This window comes from Coturnix japonica, chromosome 7, assembly GCF_001577835.2.
Source record: "Coturnix japonica isolate 7356 chromosome 7, Coturnix japonica 2.1, whole genome shotgun sequence".
NCBI lineage: Eukaryota > Metazoa > Chordata > Aves > Galliformes > Phasianidae > Coturnix > Coturnix japonica.
In genome coordinates, this window is record NC_029522.1 from 21,496,238 (window position 1) to 21,516,414 (window position 20,177).

Genomic DNA, 20,177 nt, shown 5'->3' on the forward strand with positions numbered 1-20,177 from the left:
AGGTTAATTCAGGTTTCACAGACAGCAAAAACAAAACGGTGCAGTTGCAGCACCTGTAATAACAGTAGCTTCTGGAAGCTATTAATCTCTATCAGGGTTAATTACTGCTCATCCTGGATTTTATAATTACATTTTTTAATTAAAAACAAAAAAGGCAAGTAAAAAAATGTCACTCCATATAACAGAAAAACAGTTCAAGAGTACAAATGCTCTAAGCACCAGATGTATAAGCAAGTAGCCAAATCTTTAGCATCTTTCTGTTAAGTTAGTTTTACTGTCACTCTATCAAATGACAGAGCAGGGGTGCAGAGAGGGAAGACAGGACTTTCAGGCAAAAAAACCTTTCTTTAGACTACATGAACACCAGAATGGTTTTGGATTTATCTGCACCTCTGATTTTACCCATCATACTCCACAAGATGCAAGAGGTTTTCCACTCTCTCCCGCCTCCTCTCCCTCTAAAGTCACCAACATTTATCGCATGCCTCTGCTTAGTGGAGGGGGGCAGGATGAATAATCAGAGTAAAAGCAGCATTTTAGAAAATAGAAGGTACAATACACCAAATTACCCTTCAGCGTGGAGCCATATACAGAGAAACCACTATTGATAATGAACAATTGTCTCAACAGCAATCAGGAAAAAAATTTAACTGAAAACTGAATAAAAGGCAGTTCTATAAACCTGGCATCTCAAGCAGTGAGAAATGAATACCTGAACCAAATTCCAGATAAACATTTCCAAACATTTCTGAGACCAAAATGATAGCTGGTGAAGCTCCGGAAGCTAAACATTCCCTGAAACTAATGTTATGCCTGTTCTGTCTAGAAAGTTCTGGTTTACATCTCAATGCTGATCTCAATTAATGCATCTCAGCAGGATTTATCTTCCATGTATTTGCACACAGTCTCCAAGTTGGAGTTAGGAACCATTTACCACTAGAAAGGCTGATTTTTAGCAGTGATACTGAAATACTGCTAATAACTGATGCTTTGAAAACATCAAGGGAGTAGCACATTTCTCAACTTCTTTAATTACTCTTTTATTTGGTCAGGTCATGTAAGACACCAGTAAAAGTCTTTATGAGAAATGATTTAATCACATTATTTTATATGACTCAGTACCAATTAATACCACTAATGAAATCAAATCATTGTGATATTTTGCTAATAAAAGGTTTGTTATTATATAGCAGAACTTATTCACAGTAAGTACATGGCAATAAGATCAGTTTTCTAAAGGTTAATAGGAATAACCAGTTCTATTTATGTGTGTATGACATCAAGATGTAAAATGTCTGATTAGATAGTTTTAGCTAGTCTGCGTTCCATAGATTTATACTTAAAAATATACATTACCTCCAGATTAGTCAGTGTCATTTCTCGAAAGACGTAAGCAGGATTTCCTTCTTCTGAATGGCAGGTAATCTGGAAATTCCCATATGATGAGCTTCCCGATGGCTCCGGCCAGTACTGATGGCATTTAACCTAAAGCCAACACATATTTAAAGATGCCTGTGTTAAAATTCAGATTCTTTTCATTCCTGCTAGTTCCTTACACCATTGTTCAGTAAAAAATATTTAGTCCTCACTACTATTGATTCACTTACCAAATAGACTACACTAATTATTGCATATAAAATAAGTCATCATGAAGATATGATCCTCTTTAAAAGGACACATGAACCAGCTATAGACCTTAGTGTAATTGTGGATGGATGCCTTTCCCTTTCATTATAACTTTCTTTTTCCTTTTTGATTTATCAATAACATATCTTAACACCTGAGTGACAAAGATGCTGCTTTATAAATATTTCTGACCTCTAAAAACCTCATACAACCTTACAATCTTCTCAGAAGACACTTATATGGGAGAAGAACATATGAAAAAGAAACAAAGTAAGCAACAAAAACGTTGCTGCACGAAACAGGGGGATGCAGGCAGGGACTTCAAAGATTTTTGAAAAAGCCTTTAAATGTGAATGAAAAGTTCAAAACCTAAGATTTTCAGGTAAACTGCTTAACTGCTGAACTCAAGAGGTCATTTCAGCTCAAGTGTACTTTTGTTTTTCCAACCCACCTGGCGATTCTTTATAAAGCAGCCAGATTTGCAGACTTCCTGCTCCACTGAGACATCCCGGCATGCAGTGGGATAGTGATGTCAGAAGCCTCATGATCAGCTTTAGAGCAGGGAGTCTGCCTATGGGTATAAGACAGATAAGTCCTTTTATTTCACTGTTTAGCAGCTCTCCGAAGAGCTCCACAAATATCATTATTGAGGGGGTGAGGGGACCTCAGAGAACTGCTATTGCAAGTCTGTTCTTAGCAGATCTGCAAAGAAAATTCAAATCAAAAGGGCACTTGTACTGAAATTCCCTCTAATTGTGTTTGTTTGGGAGCAGGCAGCACCATGCAAACACTGAGTCACTGAAAAATGGCTCAAAAACACTGCAACTCCCATCCAATAACTTTAATTGCATTAAGAGGCCTGATCTCCGAGCAAATATATGGCTATTAATAAGTTAAGATAGATACAGGCAGCTGAACTACAGCCTGAGCTGATCAGAACACACATGACCCTCCATAAATCCACCTTCAAAAGAAATGCTACATTATGAGAAATTCCACTAAATTCCACTGTAGTCCATCAATTTCTGTCTAAACGCAACCATTCAGTGCTACTGTGAATGCAGCAGTCTACAAACCTGCTAACTCTGGAGTTATGCTCTGTGAATCACTATATGTTATTGTTTTGCTCATCTCTAAGAGACAAAGCTGTATAACAAATGAGACTATGAAGAAAAAGCTATAGCTTTAGAAACAAAATGAAGAAACCTTAAGGTTTTTCACAGAACCATTTGTAATTATTTCTAGTAACCTTTAACTCTCCACTTCCACTTTTGTTTTTTTAATGGTATTTAAGAGAATCTTTTACTTACCCTGCCTCGTTCAACTTGTGTTGTTAACATTACAACCATAGATGAGCCTTGTTCCCAAGTCATCTGCCAGAAATCAGGACAAGTGTTCGGCAATGGACCTTGACAGGCAATGTACTGGTTTATTATTGTGGAAGAAGGGATTTCCATCTAATAGAAGATAAAACGATTGTTTTAATTCTTGCATTTGCTACGAGAATGATCATCTGTCAGGCATCAGCGTTCAGTGACTAATACATGCAAAGTAGTATCACTACATGAAATATATTCATTTTAAGTTAGTCATCCTAAGGAGTATTTATCAACTAGAAGTGTTTCACACAGCAAGGAACCACATGCATTTTTGCGAGCATGTAAGTAAATTCACTGACAGCCAACGGCTGAAAATCAAAAGGTAAGAAAATGACAGACCAGCTGGCAAATTACTCAGGTGCAAATGTCATTCTAACTTTCTGACAATAGGTTTTAAACAGTGATTTTTGAATTAACATCTGGTTTTTTTGGTGGTGATGCTTTAGGTTTCTTTTTACTGGAAGGAAAGTGAAGTAGCAGTACTTTTTTGTTGCTACTGACAATAATAAATGAATAAACAAACGCTAATATGTGCTTCCAGATTAGGATTTCCTGGTGTCGACCACTACTGCCACATTAGCAATCCATTAAGAAGAACACATTACTATGTTAGACAGCTGCTTTCTCCGAGGGCCTTTTTGCATGTTTATTTCGATTTAGAAAGTACTTTGAGCATTAGTAAATAAGTAAACCTACAGTACATTTCAAACCATCCTATTACTGGTTTATTATTCTAGCCTGAGCTAAATTCACAGAAATTTTATTTATTAAAGTCCTCAATTGAAAAATTGAAAATTACTTTATGTCAGAAGCAATTTTTAGAAGCATTACTCACATTTATATAATTTGCATTGATGTAATCTTCATTACTTTTTAAAATAACCCGTGTAGCGTCATCTGAAAAAGATTTTTTTTTAAGACAAGCGTTACTTATTTACTAACTGCAGTAAAAAACTTTTAGAATGCAAACACACAAATACTTACAAGGCGAAATGTCTCTGTATCTATTTTTGGAAATGTTTTGAGGTAATCTGGCACAAGACATTGTCATTCCAGGCTTTTTCCTATACAGTTGCTGAAGACAGGAAAAAAAGAGAAAAAAGATGAGATCATAAGAGATGCAAAATACCTGTCAGTGTGTGCCTTGAAATACGTTTCATAACATAAATTATTGAACAAAGACAGCTTTAAGAAACAAGGAAATATTTTTCAAAACAAAGCGCTATGAATTATTCTTTGTGATCATTTCAGCACATCCATACATCTCTTGTCTCAAAGATACACACTGAAGCCATTTATGGAACAATGTTTTGCAAAACTGTAACTTCCACTGAAGGAGCTTCCTGTCGAAACCTATACAAGGTAATATACCAGGCATGTATATTGCAAAATGGAGGTCCTATTCTAGGTTAAGAAGTACATGTTACCAAAGGCCTCAAGGAATAACACTTTATCAATACACGTTGTAATACATAACTTCAGGTCCCTGATAAGGAATTCACACTGCTGTGTTTTATAAATCTAATCCTGCTTGTAGTCAGATGACCTCATGCATTAAAGAAGATGGAATATTAAAGCACAGGTTAGTCTTAAAGAAAAAAGTACAAGTATCAGTACCTTAGGAGACCACAGAAAGGTCACTGCAAAGCTATAGGTAATGCAGTACTCACATCAAACTGCGCTAAAACTGTTCCAGTGATAAGCCCCTCTGCTAGCTGAATCATGGATTCCCTCAGAGCATTATCATCTTGATGAACACCATCAAGCGGAGATTTCTCAGGGATGTATTGGAAGTCAGGTTCGCTTTCCAGCTTCTCTTCCACAACATCATAGACAGCTGTAACAAATAAAGTTATGGAGATTTTAGACAGATGTGTTTAAATAAAATTATAATACAATTCAAATTAGGTAGTTTAATTAAATCATCAAAACAGGCATATTTCTCCTGTAGAAAAATTCACATTTATTATCACACTGATTTTAAGCCCCATTAGCACAGGCAAGCAGGCTTTACTGACTACTATGACCCAGAACATAACTATATTGTGGTTTAATTATCATTTTAAGTAGGAGTACTTCATTGACTGTTGAAATTTTGATCAAACCTCCTGCTACCTGCTCAGGTGCAATCCTTAATCCCAGACACACACGTTACACCTCTACAGCTATTACAGTTGTATTTATATTTTTTCAGTTCAAACAATTTATTCTTTCAGGCTTCGGATCATCACCAGAAAAAAATGGCACTGCTACTTGCCATAACAACACAAAACAAATGTCACAAAATACACTTGCTGTGTTTATAAACAAATTGAAAACCAATGTCAATCATCTACTATTCATAACAAACATCCACTGTCCGAAAGCTCCTCTTTAACCAAAATCACGTGACCTCAAAGGAGAGATCTGGCAGCTCCTAACTTCTACAACTTGAGTGTTTTTATCCAGAATACAAGGAGAGCCAACATAAGAGGATACTGATTGAATAAGCTGGTAAACAAAACTAATGATTTTTCTGAACAAGATAGTAAGCATACAAAAACTGCAAGAAAACTTGTATGCAGAACAGGAGCATCTAACTGGGAAGCATTCATCAGTGAATACAGGAAAAATTGTTTATGAGGTTATATTACATACTTGTCTAATTTCAATCATTCTGATTGAACATCATTCTTTATTTTGCCTTTCTTGTGCAACTGTATTATAACTGGGATGCAGAGCAGAATTAAGCCCAATGACCACCTGCTGGCAACACTCCAAGAGTGTATGTCATGAACATATTGCTCAAGCTACTAATTCAGACTGCATCTTTAGCATTTCCTTCTATTAAGTCTCATCAAGTAGAAATCTAACCAGTTTTTCCGAATCACTTCAAGAACATATGGAGGGATTTTGCATATATGGAACTCCAGAGCCATTCAAACGCTGGGTTATTGTTTCTTTGTGGTTTTGGCTTTTTTTTTTTTTCCTCAAGGGAATAACAGGTAGTCCCAGAAACTGAATTCCATATGCATATAGATTCTTGGCCTTTTTTTTTGTTTAATATCAATGACAGTGACAGAAGGATTTAAATCAGCTATACCTAGACACGCACAGCTCCTCAGAGTACGGGATCAATTAAAATTTGTACAGTAGGTTGTGTTGCTGCAGCTCATTGACAAGGGAAATGAGTTCTAAGAGATAAGCATTCTATCTTAGGACACAAAATGGAAGATCAGCAAATTAAGCCAAGGTGCCTTTTTTGTTTGTTTGCTTTTTTGCTTTATGTACAAATCACTCACCATTGGGTCGAACAAGGAGCACAAGTTCCCCTGAGTGCCTCTCACAGCTAGCTTTAATGAACATAACAACTTGATCATGGGTGTGTTCTGCTATATCCCTGCCATTGATCAGTACAACCTGGTCTCCTTCATTCAAACGAGGGACACAAAGATCAGCCTGCAGTGTTTAAAAAAAAAAAAAAGTGTAAAATGAGCTGTTTCCAAATCATCACCTTAAAACAGCAACTTTATCTATATTCATCTAACATGAATCGCTATGGTTGCTACATTGTATTCAGAAGATAAATCTAGGCATTGCACAATGCATGAGATGGTGCCATTCATTTGAACAAACTGATTTGTCACTGGGAAGAGACTGTCATCTTAATATAACTTCAGTAGCTGCTACTCTGTTCCTCCCATTAAAGTAAAAGGCTTGGTTGAGCTTCACTGTCTGAATTTCACACAGGCAAACAAAAAAGCAGGATATTCTTATCTAAGAAGGGAAGAGAGTAAATTGCCCAAATCAATTCCATAGGCTTAAATGCCTCAGTTACAAAACACTATAGTTGTAACAACAAAATTTAGGCAATGATCAAAGACAGTGCACAAGCCTAATTAATCCCAGAAAGACAAACAAACTAATAAAGATAATAATACCACAGTTCTACCACAAAATGTAAGAACATATTTTTTAAGTGTTAGCAAAGAGATGGTCTGCTCTATCCCAACAGGCATAAGCAGAGCTGACTTCAATCAGCTGAAAACCAGGTCAGTATTTCTGGCAATCAACTGACAGAACATTGTGCCTACTGTGAAGACACTGCTGGTAGTCACCAAACACCAGTAACAACAGTCAGATCTGATGAATGATTCATGATGCCCAATTTTAAGCCAAGTCTTGGTTTCATTCAGCTCTGTAACTGTAATAAGAGGTGTCTGTGTTTGCTGTTTTAGTTATTTTTAACAGAAAAGTTCACATGTAATTTCTATGGAATTATATTAATGTCTATACTAAAAATCGACAAGCGTAGGCAGTCTTAGGATGGCAGCTCATAAAGCAGTGCATACTGAACATCTGCAGATCCAATTTTCTGGTGGCAAAATTAGCAATTTTACTGATGATTAAAGAATTTTTATTTTATTTATTAAATATGTTACACTGACCTGAGAAATAATTACCAGTTTTGAGCACAGACTTAGAAGATAGACATAACAGTTACTTTGAATTTTGGTAACTTACAGGTGTTCCTGGAGCTACCCTGGACACTATCACTGGCATCTTCTGATCATATCCACCCTTTAAAAACAAATTTAATTTTGTCATAAATTACAGAAGTCAGAAAATGAACTTAAGAAAAAAAAAGTAGGCGACTGTACCTTTACATTGAAGCCAAACCTTCCATTTTCATCTGGTTTCATTCTGATCATAACAAGATTGTCATGGGGAACACCACCATTGGGCTAGTAAAAGCAAACAGTATATACATGTATTACTGCTGTTCCATGTTCAAAGTTAGCATAGTCTTTGAGGATATTGTATAGAATAATTTTTTCTTTTGTTTCACAAAGTACATCTTGCTTGAATTTTGCATAGAAGGACAAAAGAATGATACACCTGAAATCCTGGACACAATTAAATTACAAGTGTGTTCTTGTCAAAGCAAACTCAAATAAGAAACCGTACTACAACAGGCAAACAGGCTTCAAACAGTCCTAAGAAAAAACAAATTACTAAGTGGAAATATTTAAAATTCATCTTACTTAAGACTGCAGAGAAAAGCCTGCAGTAAAAATGTGACATGTTATTACAAAAAGGAGAGAAGAAACATGAGGTTTTTTGTTGTTTTTTGTGTTGCTTTTTTTCCCTCTAAGAAAAGCAATACGATGGTAGCAAGCAGGGATAAGTTCAGCAACAAAATCTTGGTTCTATATCCTGTCCAATTTTCTCCACAGTGCAGTACTAGTTTTGTCAAGCTCTGACAATTTGAGTATGTCTTTGGGGTTAATTTTATAAGAAAAACTTTGCCATGGGATCCACCAATGTGCTGGGGATACTACTTGTATAATCTGGCAAAATCAGATTATTGTCATTGAAATGATTCTTAGTTTTTTCCTCATTACTATTATTTCACAAGTGGAATACCACACAGTATTTTTAATAATGCTTCACATCCAAACCATAAAGATAAAAGCTTCAATTTTCATTTTGAATGGTATTAACTACACAAAGTGTAAGATTCATATTCAAAAAAGCTGACTTGCACTCACACATTTTGTGCTTTTGATTAAAGTAAAACCACCCCACACCTTCCCATAACATTCATAACAATAGAAAGATACAAATTTGGGGAAGGAGAGGAAAGTAACAGTTTAAGATACGCTGATGAGAAGGTTATTGTTCATTCCGCACAAGTACCAAAGTATGGCAAAAATTGTGCTATTCCATTCCTCAGATAAAAAGAAAAGAATAATTACTTCCCATTTTAACAAGCAATTCCGTGGAACATTCTGTGATAAAAAATCCAGAGAGAACACTACATCTCATCATTAACTTGTTCGACTGAAGACATTCCTGACAACACCTGTTTTCAGATACATCTGCATGTTCTCAGGCTGGATGCATAAGGACTGCTGGTGGAACAAAAAGTTGTCACTTCCATACTTGTCCTGCTGAAGTATGGGCTCTCCCTACTTAAATAGGCAAAGGAAATCTGACAGCTTAATAAAGTCAAAATGGTGAGGGGTTTATCCTTGAAATATTTGAGACAGAGCTACAGAAGTGACTTCAGTGGCACAAGAACCTGAAGTACAACCCGGTCGGAAAAAAAAAAAAACCCTAAAAATTTCTGATTTCATAAAATACAAGAGTCGTGCTGTGCTGTGTTCCTCCTTCTCCAGGACCCAAAATAAAAAGCAATCAGCAGACCAAATTATATCTTCAATTACAACAGCGTGCTGCCTTAAGAAGGGCAGCAGGAATGTAACTCATTGGACCTTAGCAAACAATCACAGTGACAAAGCATACAGAAAAAGCAATCTCATTCTGCAAAACCAACACAGCTGTGTGAGAACTAAAGCGAGTTCCAAAAAAACACTATTGAAAGTTATTTTTGTCCATTTGGTACAGATAACTGAATACCGGATGACCTGAGTAGTTGTTTTTCTAAACAGAACTTCACTGTGACTCAGGTAAGCATGAAAAGATGATCCTACGAAATGCTGCAATGTAATGCACAAACTTCGCACATCCCTGAAAACAAAATCAAGCTTACAAGGAGTAGAATCATTCAAATAAAAAGCAGGATAATTAAACCAGATCTAAAAAACTTACTGTGGACTTTTCAGGAGATACAGGGACATCAAATGTTTCATTGATGTGGTTATCCAGTTCTTGCTGTGAGTGTGAATGATGAATTTGGTTCCAACTGTTCTTTTTAAATTGTTTGGGTGGTAATGCAGGAGGCTGCCCATCTATAGGAGTTTCTTGAGATCTAAACACCAAAATACAAGAAGTACGAAGTATAAATTATTAGATACTGATGGCGCTTTAAGGATTCCAAGTAAACTAAACAAACTGCTTAGAGAGACTATGAGTTGGAGACCTGAAAATATGTATATGTTCTCATAATCTCAAAAATGTGCTGCTGCAGTTGAACAGACTGGAAGTGTGGGCTTGGCAACGTTAGTAATTTTTTTCTTGAAAAGCAACTGTAAGTAACTGAACCAGTAGGTTTCACTTTTACGTGGCTGGTTTTTGTTTGTTTTTAAAATAAAAACCCCAAGGTTCCAGCACATTTAATGTTTACAAACTATAACACTCACCATATTTATGCTGTATGCTCCAGCTAAAAAATACATATCTAAAATGCATAACAATTAAAGTGCTTTCCCCAATAAGACTTTCAGTGAGTTTTAACACCGTTACTGAAAATGAAATGGCAGAAACTTCTATTTCTGTTTAGCTCTGCAAGCACTGTACTGCAGATTAACAAAGAAGTCCTGTGTTTACATGCAATACGGATAATTTCCTTTATTAGTCCCTTTGAAATAAAAGCTTAACTGTATAATTCGTATTACATAAATATATGATTCATCTTTCATTACATGGCACTGTAGGTTTTTAGAGGCTCAAAAAGGCAGTTAGCACATAGCTCTCCCATTAACCTCGTCTGAATGCCAGTTTCTAACTACCAACACGGATACATGCCTTCCTCCCCATGAACCACATTAAAAGATATTAAGTAATTTCACTACTTGTGACAACAGCCCACTGAGACTAGTGGCAAATCCAAAAGCCACAAGGAATGAAGTTACCGGTTACAGCTAAACCTATGAGCATGCTACCACCAAAAGTGAGTGCTGCTCTTCTTCATCTGCTCCTCATGCCCCCTTCCCTGCATTGCTCCAGTGATCTCCCCTTGGCCAACCCAGCTCACCAAACAAGCCAAAGCTGTGACTTTTTGGACAAGCCTGGGTAGCTTGCTGCTGGATCAACTAAGTGAACTGACTAATCTCCAGGTGGAGGGAAGGAAATACACTCCCGCAGGCCATACATAGGACACTGTTCCTTATCAGCACTGTTGTGTGAGGAGTACTACTATAGTTACTATGGGGCTTGCTGCAATAAACTGGTAGCAGAGGGGGAGACTCATTAGAAGAGAGCACAGCATTTCAAGCTGCTGCAAGTAGTAAAAACTAAGGCAGTAATATAAATATATTTATATAAATATAAATCCTAATATTGTATTAGGTGTTTTTGCTTAACCTCAACTTTTGGAAAATAAATGTTTTTTGTGACACAACTATCTTGGGGAATTGACTAAGAAGTTGGTTTTTGGTTGGTTTTTTTTTTTTCAGAATAAGTAGTTTTTCCTCAAGATAGTTTATTGGAAAGAGAAAAAATATGATTGTCAACATCTGCAAAATGAATTTTTCAAGGCTGCTGTAAATTATGTAGACATTCACTTGTAAAGGTCACCCAGAGCTGTTCAGCTGCCCATGTATTTATACATTCAGGTCCGTGAGGCACAGGTTATTCATCCTTTTCAAGACAAGGGCAACACAGTTACATATCTGCCTGAAAACAATTACTCCTGAGAGTTCTAAACGGAATGAAAAAGGAATGGAAAACCTTTGTGAAGACACAAAAGCATCCAGATAAAAGTAAAAGATAGAACCCTATGTTTGACTGGACGCCTGTAAGTATGTCAGCAAACACAAATAAATTCCCAAAGAAAATACGAACTTATAGAAAAGAATTGAAAAGTTACTCAGATGAGCATTTTAGTAGAAGCAAGACAAGCGCTGTAATGTATTAGCATAATGAATTGTGAGAACTAACAATCAAGCCTTGGGCAAAAACTTCATTGCTTTGTATTTGCCCAGTCAGCTTTGAATCTCCTTATGAATGCTCAGACAATGGCCATGAAAGCAGCCTGCTTGGCAGGCAAAGGAGCTCTCTGTTACTGCATTCATCCATTTACATAATAATAGAATAACCCATAAAACCTCACACTGACAATCTCTGTGTATTTTTGTTACAGATATCCGGCCTGACCTTTTAATAAATTAAGCAAACACTTCGTACCTATAGCCATAAGGTTATTAAAATATACATCACGTGCCTTTCGAAGTTAAGTTTATCATTAACTCAGTATGCTATGAGCACAAAGAACTCAGTTCTGAATAACACATGTAGCTGAAGACAAAAAGACAGAATTAAAGACTGGATTATCTAAGCAAAAATCTCCTAATACGCACTGGATAACTGAGTTCTTTGGCTATATTGACTCCAAATCATGAGATCACTGTACTGACCATCAGGTTAGATCCTCTTACTTGCTTTTCTATATAAATTTGATCTACATATATGAATTCCCAGTAAATTAGCAGATGCACTGTTTGAACCTGCTAACTCAGAAGGGCCAAAATGTTTAAGTAGTCGATTTTTGGACAACAAAATCATTTTATTTACATGTTTAATATACATTTAATTACTCTACCACTTTTATTCATAAATGTAAAAGCTTTAACCAACACCATACTCTGAAAGTTTCAGAAGAATCTTTGAGGATTCATATTTTGACAGTCAATTTCCTTATTCTAAAAAATATCTCACGCTAAGTAATTACAGTGGGAGATTAAATTGCACTTTCAAACTTCTGAATAGGAAAAGCAATACTTCTTTTTTTTTTTTTTTCTTTTAGGGAATAAAAAACGTGCAAACCATGAAAAAGAACACTCATTGCTGCATAACTAATTTGCAAAAACACTTCCTCTCTTTTTAAGACTCATTTCTATGGTGACTCGCACAGGAAGTCAGGTATTAAATTAACAAATCCAAAGGACATTCAGGAACACATTCTACAACTTAATTTAGAATAAAGGCATACGAATAAAGGTACGTTTTGGAATTTCACTTATTTTGCTGTTTAAATCTACCACTCAAGATTTTCTCTTAACTGACTTGATTGTCTTAGAAGGGAATGCATGTGACAGCGCGGCTTCACTACAGCCAAATTCAAGCATGAAACAAGATTTACAAGTGTTCAAATTTTTGAGACTCCCTCGTCACACAAGCAAGTTTCAAAATCTCACCCAGAAAAGGCAAATTCATGTTAGTAGGTAAAAATATTTTTTCCACAACAAGCAAATGATGGTCAAAGTCATAATTATTGCACCTTATGAAAAAAAAATATGTTGTCTTGTTTTACAAAAGCTTAACAAAATGTTTATTCCATCCCCGTGCCTCAAATGATGTAAAGCTGTTAAAAAGGAAGGGATGGTCCAATGAAGATTCTAAAAGCCCCAGATACGTTCCCAGATTATTTTTTCCTGAGACACGCCAGTTTTCTTTTATTAAAAAGAAGCAATTGTGCGTGCATTGGTTTGTACTTCACAAATGGTTTTAAAACAATAATGCACAATATCCTTTTGTATAGATATTATACAAAAGTAGAACGATAAACTTAATTTGTAACTTGGTATATTACAAATGAATTTATAGTCAGCTAGATGGTAACTTTTCCATCAACAAAAGCTGCTGCATGAGAAAGGAAGATCTAAATGACACTTCTGAATTTAGCATACAGTTCTGCATTTTGATTAAAAACAGATATTTTGTAGCCACAGGTAATATAATAACAGTATATCATAAGCAGTGTAACAAAGTATACTGAGACCCTCAGAATGCTGGGGTACTAAGGCATTTGTGGCTAACTTGCAGAGCTCAGATTTCTGTGCCTTGACAAAACAAGATTTCCAAACTCACGGGAATCCAAAACTTGCATCACAGAACAACACACTTCATGTTCTACCAAAACCAACTTCCGCATCCACATCTGGACACTAATTGCCACATTTCAGCAAGGGCAAATGTATGGCAAGGGGAAAGGAACAAAAACCCTGCATCAGGAATATGTCAGATAGAGGTCTTCACTCCTGAATAATTTCATTTCTCATATAGCTTACACCAACAGTCCCTAACTACAGGCACCTTTTTTTAACTCTCCCCCAACCCAAACATTTAAAACCAAGTTCTTTATGGTAAAGATCCATAACAATCAGTAGAACTTACGGTGATGATTCCAGTATTATGCTGTTAGCCTGGGTGGAAGATGGAGATCTGTGGTTCACAAACACTTCACTTGGTGAATTGTGAACTACATGGTCCACTAAATGTCCAACTGAGGAGGGTCGTAACCGAGCTCCTTCTTGAGTGAAGGCAGAGTTGCGACTAAAAGGGAAAACATAGTATTGCAATGTGAAATTAATTTGATTATTAACCTACACTTTTTACACCAATACAAAAGAATAAGTTAGGGGAAAGTACAATAACAATCTTCTTGGTGCGAGCACATGTTCATATTCATAATTCTATGAAATAGCTTGATGTTTCAAAGAAAAATACACTGAAACATTTATGCTGTCAATTAAACATATTATGCTTCATAACTTTCTTGTTGAAAGTCTTCAAAAATTGTTTTCATAAATACTACTAAATGGCTCTGAAAGACAATGCTTACAATGAACAGGCTACAGGACAGACAGTCCACTCAGTGAGAGTTCATTAAGTTTCATTAAGAGTAAGATGCCATCACCCCCACTTACTACTAGAAAGAATCATAAGCATTGTATTTTTATATACAAATATGGACATATATCTATTTCTTCCAAAAGAAATAAGGATTTTTTTTTTCCTGAACACAAGCCAGAAAGCTCTAACAACGTGAGAAAGTGAGCTTTGAAAGGAATAAAAGGAGAAAAACTGACAGAAATCAATCCACAAGTATATCTGATCAAGTAATTTCCCCAAAAACTTAAAGAACCAATTACTTCTAGAATATAATATAGATTTCATTATTATTTTTTCCATAGCCCAATGAATAATTTAGTTTTAACTATGCTTGATAAAACTCAAGCTCTCAGAGCAACATGCTATATTATATAATTTTTATAGGTTGAGTGAAAAGTATTTAAAATTCACCTCACAGACAGTTTCTCATGTAGAGTTAAATGTTCTGAAGAGCTATTCACACACACTTCTGTGAAGTTCTTTTAATCTCCGTAAAGCATTATTCCTTTCATTACATAAGTCTGTCCCTCACTTTAGAGGAAGACAGTCACTTCCAGGGAGAGATGTGACACTACTCACTGATTTGGGGTTCCAGGTGGAGACCGTGATGGTAGGCTTTGTGTTTCTAACCTATCATCAGACAGCGAGTTCCTGCTCACTACTTCCCAGTCCATCCCACTCATTAATTTCCGTGCCAAGGGCTTACTGGGGGATCTTGGAAGAAGAAAGTAAAAGAAGAAAGATCAGAAATTATAAGAGGTGAGAACAAGATTATCTAAATTCCCCCACAACAGAATGCTGGAATTCAATCATATGAAACCAAAATTACATGGAAGAAAGGAAATGCAATAATGCAAAATTATATTTAGATATGCAGTGCTTTATTTTCTTCAGAATCGTACTTCATTTTGTCTACTTTGTACAAGAACATCATCAGTGAAGTAGTAACAGCACTGCTGGCTGGCAGGGAAGCAGGCACGATAGAAAAGGAAACTTTACCAGGCAATTCCAGTGCCTCAAAGAGAATCTTATACAAACAGACTATTAACTGAAGGGCATGGACATGAGAAGTGGAAAAGCTCAAAGTAACAGAACTGTTCATTCATCTCAGAAAAATAAAATAGTGGAAGTATCTGTCCAAAAAAAACCAACCCTCCCAACGACTGTGAAGAACAGAGAGCAGGGTAATAATCATCAACACAGCAACAAAGCTGCTGGGCTTTGCCCACTGCTCAGGGATTTTCATCTAGGTGACATTCTTCTTTCCAATATGAGCTCTGACAACAATAAAGCAGACACAATCATCCTCTTTAATGTTGTTTCTGGGCAACTCCTGGGCTCCATTTAGTTATGGACCAGAAACATCCTTCAGGTTAAATATTGTTACCTCCCCAGTGTTTCTTGTAAGAAAGAAAACTTTTCCTCCTTATTCTCTGCTTCTCCCAGAACACACACTCTCCTCTTCTGCTGTTCCTTACATTTCTAGCATAACACCCTCCATCATTTCTTTCCCCCACTCCATACACCCATATAAAAAAAATAACTTCTGCCTTTCTTGCCCTGTGGATAACAGTAACTGTTCCTCTTTATCTTCATCTTAACTTAATCACCTTTCAGATTTACTGAAAGTGCAAATCCAGAAAGAAGGAACCTTGAGAAAATAAGGAACTACTGACACAAAACTACTTACTGAAAACAAGAACTTCAGTTATGATTACATTTTTACTTCTCATAGAACTTAAGGTGATGGCTCGCATTGAATTGAAGTAGACTATCCTCAGAATTACCAAGAGCCTAAACCAAAAAGCAACCAAATATCATGTTGAATAATCTAGCTTCACACACAGAAACATGCATCTTATTTAATGCCAACACAGTTTGGAACTAAAGCAGTAGACATTTGGGTGTGAAGAGTTCTTAAGGATTTTTTTTTTTTTAAACAATATTATTTTATACCTTCCTTCTGCCCCCAGGCAGTTATGAACACACATTGCACGCTATTTTGTTGTTCAGAAGACTTGGTAAATAACAGCTGACCAATTTCAGAGAGTCAAGCAATATAGGCTGCTCTAAATCCTACCAAGTTAGGTCTTATTACATCTAAATAAAAAAAATCTAGCAGTATATTGACAGTTGAAAACTGACAAATTATTTACTTCCTGCAGAATAAGACACGCAGATTCTCTGAATGCATCAACTGTACTTAAGTAGTATTAATTTGATCCAGAAGTAATTAGTTCAACATCAAGTCAATTAAACCAATATTCTCATTTACATAATTTGCTCCGAATGTGAGCAACTCAAACCACTTTCAAAATCTGAACAGTTGATATGAAACCAACAAAACTGAAAGTCATATCTAATGTTATCACTTCATTAATCTTTTACTAATCAAAGGCCATAATTAGCCAGACTTTTGCGAAGTAAGTTTGTAGCGAACACACTAGCACCAAAAGACAGCTCTACTAAGAGGTAAATTCTACTGATTAGAGAACTATCAAGGGGAAAATGCAGATGAACCTAATACAACTAAGTAAACCCAGGACTGAAAATACAGTATTTTCTGGCAGGCATGTAAAGGCACTTATGGAACCTTATTCACGTTCAGTGAAAAAATCCCAGTGGACTACAGGGAAATTTTGTGTCAGTTGTCTTTGTTTTGTTTTTAAATGCACACAAACATTGAAAGGCACTTTTATTTCCTGAATGATACAGAAAATAAACTATGAAGAAAGACATAAAAGTATGGGGACAAGGAAGAAACATGCTTCCCCCCTCCAAATGCTTCAAAAACAACTCACCCCACTATAACTTCAGTCTGTCACTACAAGTTGAACAAACTTCCTCAGTTCTATGCAACAAATGAGCACACATTTGAAATGAGAAAAGCATCACTTTCTTATCTATGTAATGCAGTGTTAGGAAAACTCACCTTTTTACTGTGGATAGGGTCTGATCTTTCAGAAATTGTATCAATACCACGACAAACAACTGCAACGTTTATCAGCAAAGGTTCGTTTCAATTATTTTATTAACAGCTCTAACCTCAGAGTCCCACCCACTCATGTTTGTTGCCTCCGTTTCCTGTCTTTGCAGAAATTTCAAAGAAAAAGTTACCACGCTGCAGCACTAAACTTCTCAGTGCTGCGGCTTTTTGATACCAGTTCCCTCACCAACACTCAGAAATCTAACAGTAAGTTTTGAGGTTTTTTAATTAAGATTTAAGATACATCGCAAAAATATTCTTGCAAATTTCTCCTCTATTACTCATTGCTTACAATCTTCCAATAACTCCCTTAAAACATTGTGCCGAGTGGGAGATGGGAGAAGGAAAAGAAGCCAGAAAAAAAAAAGTTTGAAATGCTTTAATAAGCCTAGAAATTTTCAGTTCTGTGCTCATCCTCTCACTCTGGGTGCTTCCCTGAGCCCCATCACAAGGGACTGCTACTTAACACAGAAAGCTGCTTTCAAATCTCATGGCAATTCTGGTTTATCTAAAAAGACACACCTAAAAACATCAGAAAAGGTCCTGCTGACCCGAGAAGGGACAGAAACCAAAAACTTCACCAGCCCCCCAAATTCAGAAATAGTCTTTGGAGCTGCAATACTACATCAAATAGAATAGCAGGTGGGGTGAAATTACATAACACAAGTAAAAAAAATGCATGACACAAGTGGTATTGGCTAGTGCTAAATTCACAGACAAAGCTCAAGCTATCAAAGGCAAAATGTGGTTCTGGGTCCAATAGTGGAAATGCTAATTCTTACATGAGGCGGCACAGAGAATGTGATTTGGGGAACACAAGTAGAAATCTTAAATCACTTCCATCCCAAAAAGAAATAAAAAATGGATCCACTGCTTTCCTTTGTATTTTGACAAAAAACACAGAGAATGAATTTCTCAGCAAAACTGGTGACTGCAGCTTCAGACAAAGAGGCTGAAATTACATACAAATCTGCAGAAATACCACAAAATGACGTGCGGTTTAAAGAAAGAGGAATTCAAATGTCCTAAATAAATGAATGGTTGAAACAAATAGATTGGATTGCTGGAAACAGATTGTAAGTTCATGATAAAGAGTTCAGAAATGCAGACCAACTGAGATGCCCACACACTACCACACAACACATATACCAACAACCTCCTCTCATATCCAATAGATCCCACTGGGGCTGAACAAAATCAGAATATTTGCAAGGTCTTTTCGATAGAGAGCAATGGAATCTCTCAACTCGTGACTTGATTGAACTTACTCATTCCTATTATCTACTTTCACTTTCATTATGCTCCTGGGAATTCTGATGGGTTTTTATGGATTGCAAACATTCAGCAACAAATGGGGCCAAGAAAACAGCTGTAAAAAGAGTTAAACAACTGCAACGAGAGTCTTCTAAATGCTGCAGTTAGTGCAGCATGAAATTGCATAGCTGCCTCCAAAAAAAGTATTTATCATATCACATACTACATCCTTAGCAGTAACAACTCCATTCTAAAATAGATATTAAGATATTTTTATGATTAAAAAAATAAATCTGTGAATACTACATGAGTTAATTTTAATTAAAATCCAGAGGGGAAAAAGAGATAAGCCTGGTAACTGTAGGTTAAAACTGCTTGATTTATTCATACGCATGTTGGGAAATTTTATTTCCATGCCTTGTGCTCTTTATATTCTGCTGGGTATGCGAAGGCCAGCTGATTGCTGCACATAGTGGTTACCATTTCCTATCTCAGAACAAATAGGTTCAAATAACATCTCAGTTTAACTCTAAGCATCATTTGTGTACAACAAATGAATTTACAGATTTACAAGTTTGCTTAGAGGGTATTAGCTCAAATAAAGAGAAACAGAGGGTAAATGTAAACAGCTTCAGAAAAATTATTTTGAGATAAACATGCACAGAATGAGAAAGGGAGGTTCCAGGATCAAAACCCATGTCATACATGGAAAACCTTAAAAAGCAACATTTACCTTCCGTATGAATTCAGAAGGGCTGAATAGTATTTCAGCCTGAAACTTAAAATGTTTAGTAGACGAGGAATTAAGGACAATGTTCTCAGCTTAAGCTTTTTGAACTGTGCTTTGTTCTATGAACACTTCACATTTCTTGCTATTTTCATCCTTTAAAATACTAAGTCTTCATAATGGAAAATTCAGGGAAGACAGAAGGGAAAAGTAGATCTAGGAAAGCTTTTCAAAGGTCTATTTGTTACAGTGCGCCATTAAATTCAGTCTGCTCTGTGACAAATGCATACATGAATCAGACATTTATCAGTCATCCACTTCACTAATCAGCCCAAAAGGTAACTGTGATGTATCTCTCTATCTAAAAGCAAGTGAAAAGTGCAACTAAAGAATACATGAAAGTCAAGAATTTTATTAACTGAAGAAAAAAAGAAAAAAAAAAACAACTTGAGAAAACACCATTTGGTACTGGCCACGGGTTCCAATTTTAACCAGAGTATATATTACAAAAGACAAACAACTCCAGCAGCACTTGTTTAGCTTTGATTCAAAGGGAAGAGAGTGCCATCTACTGAATAAGAATTTCTAAAATGAAGCAAATGATCCTTAAAACCAAGTAACGGCCCTTCCTCATCCCACCTCTTTGCAGGAAATTGCCAAGTTTAGAGTGCAGCATAAATTACATAGCTTTTAGTTGATTCATAACTATCCTTTACATAAATACAGAAGAACCTCACGATTTTGAGCTCCTGAGTTCCTTAATGGGTAACCATGTTAAAAGACACTCCTCAGCTCAAGAAAGGTTTAAGCAGATAAAAAGTACAGAGGATGCTCCCTGCTTCTAAGGGTTTATTTTCCCCCCAGTATC

General features: G+C 36.1%; 1 protein-coding gene across 6 annotated transcripts in view; it reads right to left on the reverse strand.

The window, feature by feature from the left end:
• Positions 1–20,177, reverse strand: part of PTPN4 (protein tyrosine phosphatase non-receptor type 4) — a 92,300-nt gene that overhangs the window by 9,288 nt on the left and 62,835 nt on the right. For 4 of the 6 annotated variants that reach the window (XM_015868626.2, XM_015868628.2, XM_015868625.2 and 1 more), the window contains exons 14-24: positions 14,922–15,056; positions 13,845–14,003; positions 9,600–9,759; positions 7,646–7,729; positions 7,509–7,565; positions 6,287–6,443; positions 4,676–4,842; positions 3,990–4,080; positions 3,841–3,902; positions 2,937–3,083; positions 1,357–1,485 (exon numbers count right to left, since the gene is read on the reverse strand). In XM_015868626.2, coding sequence (XP_015724112.1) covers positions 1,357–1,485; positions 2,937–3,083; positions 3,841–3,902; positions 3,990–4,080; positions 4,676–4,842; positions 6,287–6,443; positions 7,509–7,565; positions 7,646–7,729; positions 9,600–9,759; positions 13,845–14,003; positions 14,922–15,056 — 1,348 coding nt within the window. Of the gene's footprint in view, positions 1–1,356; positions 1,486–2,077; positions 2,198–2,936; positions 3,084–3,840; positions 3,903–3,989; positions 4,081–4,675; positions 4,843–6,286; positions 6,444–7,508; positions 7,566–7,645; positions 7,730–9,599; positions 9,760–13,844; positions 14,004–14,921; positions 15,057–20,177 lie in introns of all 6 variants that reach the window. The other 2 variants (XR_001556574.2, XR_004307873.1) reach the window with 2 other exon arrangements.